Source organism: Rutidosis leptorrhynchoides, chromosome 3, assembly GCF_046630445.1.
Source record: "Rutidosis leptorrhynchoides isolate AG116_Rl617_1_P2 chromosome 3, CSIRO_AGI_Rlap_v1, whole genome shotgun sequence".
Taxonomy (NCBI): Eukaryota; Viridiplantae; Streptophyta; class Magnoliopsida; order Asterales; family Asteraceae; genus Rutidosis; species Rutidosis leptorrhynchoides.
Window position 1 is genome coordinate 109,171,149 of NC_092335.1, and position 4,402 is coordinate 109,175,550.

Consider the following 4,402-nt stretch of genomic DNA (forward strand, 5'->3'; position numbering starts at 1 on the left):
AGTTACTTTTCGTTGAATTAAAAATAGAGGTCATTTAGTTTCAAATTGGAACTCATGGCTCTGTATGTCTTTGTAATCATCCCTTAGCGACTTGCTATGGATTGTTTTTTATTATATAATATATTTTTTGGCCGTAAAAAAAAAAGAAAACAACAAGCTAAACAAAAAACTAACTACAAACGAGTCTCCCTAACAACCCGAAAAAAAACAAACATATTAACCAAACAAAGAACCGAATAAAAACAAAATACAACGAATGAAAGCAACCGAAGAAAAACAAGACGGAGCATAACAAAACAACTTTTATTCCATAAGAATTTCATACAAACTTAACTTCAGATCCTCTTGTAACATTCTAACAAATATATTTATCAGATAAATGGAGCATTCATTCATTATGAGCTCAAAGAATCACACTACTGAGTCTTGACTGAATTAGCCACATCGATCACAAATCGGTACCTTACATCAGACTTCAACAACCGCTCCATAGCTTTGTTCACATAATCTATCGGTATAGTCTCTATATCAGCAGTTATACCATGCTCTGCCGCAAAATCAAGCATCTCTTGAGTCTCTTTAATCCCTCCGATATTACTACCCGCAACAATCTTTCTTCCTGTAATTAATTACACAAATTACTCCGTTTATAAGTTTGCAAAAAACTGAACGCAAAACAAATTCACGCCTAAAAAATGCTTACCCATAATCAAAGAGAACGCAGCTACTTCGAGCGGCTTCTCCGGTGCACCAACAAGAACAAGCTTTCCATGAGGTGTAAGTGCACTTAGGTACGGTGCAACCGAATGATCCCCAGAAGCCGTATCAATGATACCGTCAAGTGTGCCCACAGCTGCCTGTTAACATAATCATTCACATATCAATAATGAATTACCGATTATGAACAAACATTAAATAAAAAAAGATGGCCACCTTCATTTGGTCTGCATCTTTGCTGTTTATAAAATAGTCGGCTTTAAGTCCTTCAAGTGCTTCTTGTTTCTTCGAAACAGACGTGCTGAAAACAGTAACTTGCGCACCAAAAGCCTTAGCCATCTTCACAGCAACATGACCTAGTCCACCAAGACCAACGACGCCCACTTTTGTACCAGGTTTGTCTAATCCGAAGTACTTAAGAGGACTGTAAGTTGTAATCCCGGCACACAACAACGGTGCACCGGTATCAAGTGGCAAATTCTCAGGCCAACGGAGTACAAAATGCTCATCTGTAACCATGTGATCAGAGTAACCACCATACGTTTGAGTGCCGTCGAAATAACGGGCACCATAAGTGTTCACCTGCTTAGGACAATATTGTTCGTAGTCAGCATCACATTGGTGACATGATTTACATGATCCGACCAAACATCCAACACCAACTTTGTCACCAATTTTAAATTTCTCTACTTTGCTGCCTACTTCTGTCACCACACCCACAATCTCATGCCTGTATGTTCAATTATAACAAAAAATGAAGATTAACGATGTATATAATACCTGATGCATTAACATTAAAAAACCTACTTCATCAACTATTGACTTGTGTTTTATTTAAGTTTTCCCTTCCACTATTTACCAACTACTACTGATATTGACATGTGTAGAAAAACTACTTGAGTTGATTTTTAACTAGACATATTTACGGACATTGTACCAATGTTCAAAAATATATGAACAAAACTAAACCACAAAAACTATATGAGTATTTTAAGATATATATTTTGTTGGTAAAAATTCACACCCATCTTACATGTTATACATACATGTAAACGAGTAAAGTTCTCTTTAGCAAGAATGTAAGTATTTTACTTTAATGTATATGACCTAATCGAGTTATTCGTGACCATTTCAAACCCTTTTCCTTGACAACCCATAACATGCTGCTAGTGAGTTCTTGTGAGATATCAAGAGGTTATGAAATATATACTTGTCTATCATGTAAATACAAAGTATTAGTGTTTGGATTTGTATATACCCGGGTGTAACAGGGTAATTGGTAATACCCCATTCATTCTTGACAAAGTGAAGATCTGAATGACAAATTCCACAATATAAAACTTGGAATCTTACATCTTTCTCTCCAGTAGCTCTGCAAAATCCACCTCATTACATCATTTTCATTTTCCTTAAATTTAAAAAATCAAAATAAAAAAAGATGAATTAAAAGTTACCTTCTAGAGAAGGTGAGAGGGGAAAGAATTCCAGTAGTGTCACGAGCAGCATAACCGTAAGCCTTGATTGGATGCTCTGTTTCTGGTGATTTTAACATGCTTCAAGATTAGTTTGGAAACTTGAAATTGAACTGTACAAATGATTAATTTGTGGACTTTAAGGATTCTACAAGGGTGGATATAAATAGGACAACAAGCACTTATGCCCACGTAAGCAATGACGCTGCTTTTTATCCTTTTGTGCATATTTGGCATCTTAGTATATGGCCGTTTACGGTCTACCGACAATAATTGTTCCGTTGTTAGTTTAATACTCCTTCCATCTCATTCCAATAGTCCACAGACAAAAAACACGCAGTTTTAGGAAATTCCACTAACTTCATTTCTCCACCAATGAAATATATTCTCTCTCCAGATCCACCAATAAAATATCTTCTTTCCTTTCTATTTATGGAAGTGGACTATCAGAATGGGACAACCCAAAATAGAATACTGCCTTATTGGAATGAGACGGAGGTAGTAGCATAAAATGATACGAAGTAGTTTTCACTTAATAAGAAATTTTTTCAGGAAAAAAAATTAATTATACATATATACAATTAAAACAAATTTGGGTTACTATTCATAAATAGTAACCCACTTCCATGCTTAGAGAAGTTGTACGTTCCGCTTAAATCGTTGTACTCACAAGCATTCTTTACTATCAAATGCCAAACACCCCAAACTTCAAGGGTTAAAGTGAAAATTACATTGAGCAAATTTGCGTTACTATTTATGAATAGTAACTCACTTTCATGCTTAGAGTAGTTGTACGTTCCGCTTAAATCGTTGTACCCACAAGCATTCTTTACTATCAAATGTCAAACACTCCAAACTTCAAGGGTTAAAGTGAAAATTACATATTTCTAAATAATAAAAAAAACTTAAAAAAATCACTCAAATCTTCAACGGACCACATCTTCTCGCTCGCCACGCGTTATATTTTTTCGAAACCACGGTTCAACTTGAAATAATTTTACGAACACAGCGCAACCACCTATACACAAAATGGACGCATTTCAAAAAATGCTAAATATCTCGGGCTACTATGTTTTAGGGTGCATTATTAATTTGTGTTAATATATTCCGGATGTTATAGTCGTGTTGGACAACTTTCGCTAACTACAAGTGCAGGAAAGACATTTCAAGATCAAAAAGAGCATATGATTATGCAATGTATGCAAACTCATGTAATAACCTTTTGTATGTAACAACCAGCAACTTTTTGCGATAACCTGTGACTTTTCTAAATTCTTAAGTTTACCGTAGAATCGCGCGGTGGACCAATTGCTTGTAATATTACAATTGAGCAAATCCAAAGTTACTATTCCTCAATAGTAACTTTTTTGACTTTTTTTTTTTTTTTTTTTTTTTTTTGCTTTTTCATCCCAAACTATGTTCGTCTGTATTCCAACTACATCTAACCGCCATACTTTCGGCAACACAGCTTTTAGAACCTACCCACATAGCTTTTAGACCTAAAAAACCTCATAAATGAAGCACCCCGTTCATATCGATTATAAACGATTCACAATAGTTGATTACATCGCGAGGTATTTGACTTCTATATGATACATTTTAAAAACATTGCATTCGTTTTTAAAAGACAAACTTTCATTTCATCGAAAGTTGACAGGCATGCATACCATTTCATAATATATCCAAACTATAAATGACCTAATCTGTCATGTACTTAATAATAATCTTGTTGAACTCAACGACTCGAATGCAACGTCTTTTGAATTATGCCATGAATGACTCCAAGTAATATCTCTAAAATGAGCAAATGCACAGCGGAAGATTTCTTTAATACCTGAGAATAAACATGCTTTCAAGTGTCAACCAAAAAGTTGGTGAGTTCATTAGTTTATCATCAATATTCATTTCCATCATTTTTAATAGACCACAAGATTTTCATTTTCATTTCTCATAAATATCATGCATGCATATAGTCATCTGCATAAAAATATCATTCATATGGATTGAACACCTGGTAACCGACATTAACCATAATGCATAGAATATCCCCACAGACATCGTCCTCTGTATAATAATAATCTCGAAGTACTAAAACCATCCATAGACATGAATGGGGGTTGTTAGGCCCAATAGGTCTATCTTTAGGATTCGCGTCAATTAGGGGCCATTTCCCTAATTCTTAGGTTACCAGACTTGAAGGGCGATATTCGATT

The 4,402-nt window shown here is 34.8% G+C and overlaps 1 protein-coding gene across 1 annotated transcript; it reads right to left on the reverse strand.

Moving 5' to 3' along the window:
- Positions 1 to 284: 284 nt before the first annotated feature.
- On the reverse strand, positions 285 to 2,313 carry LOC139896646 (mannitol dehydrogenase-like). Its single transcript, XM_071879293.1, has 5 exons — positions 2,172 to 2,313; positions 1,976 to 2,089; positions 934 to 1,447; positions 704 to 857; positions 285 to 619 (listed from the first exon to the last, which is right to left on the reverse strand). Exons 1-5 carry the CDS (start codon positions 2,267 to 2,269, stop codon positions 417 to 419), a joined length of 1,083 nt encoding a protein of 360 aa, XP_071735394.1. The 5' UTR covers positions 2,270 to 2,313; the 3' UTR covers positions 285 to 416.
- Positions 2,314 to 4,402: the final 2,089 nt, after the last annotated feature.

What these genes read in the sequence shown, in the direction of transcription:
- LOC139896646 (XM_071879293.1), bottom strand. Translation starts at nt 2,269, where the DNA reads ATGTTAAAATCACCAGAAACAGAGCATCCAATCAAGGCTTACGGTTAT. An exon ending in CCTCTCACCTTCTCTAGAAG is followed by an intron (nt 2,090 to 2,171) that starts GTAACTTTTAAT and finishes TGGATTTTGCAG; the next exon opens with AGCTACTGGAGAGAAAGATG. An exon ending in AATTACCCTGTTACACCCGG is followed by an intron (nt 1,448 to 1,975) that starts GTATATACAAAT and finishes TTGAACATACAG; the next exon opens with GCATGAGATTGTGGGTGTGG.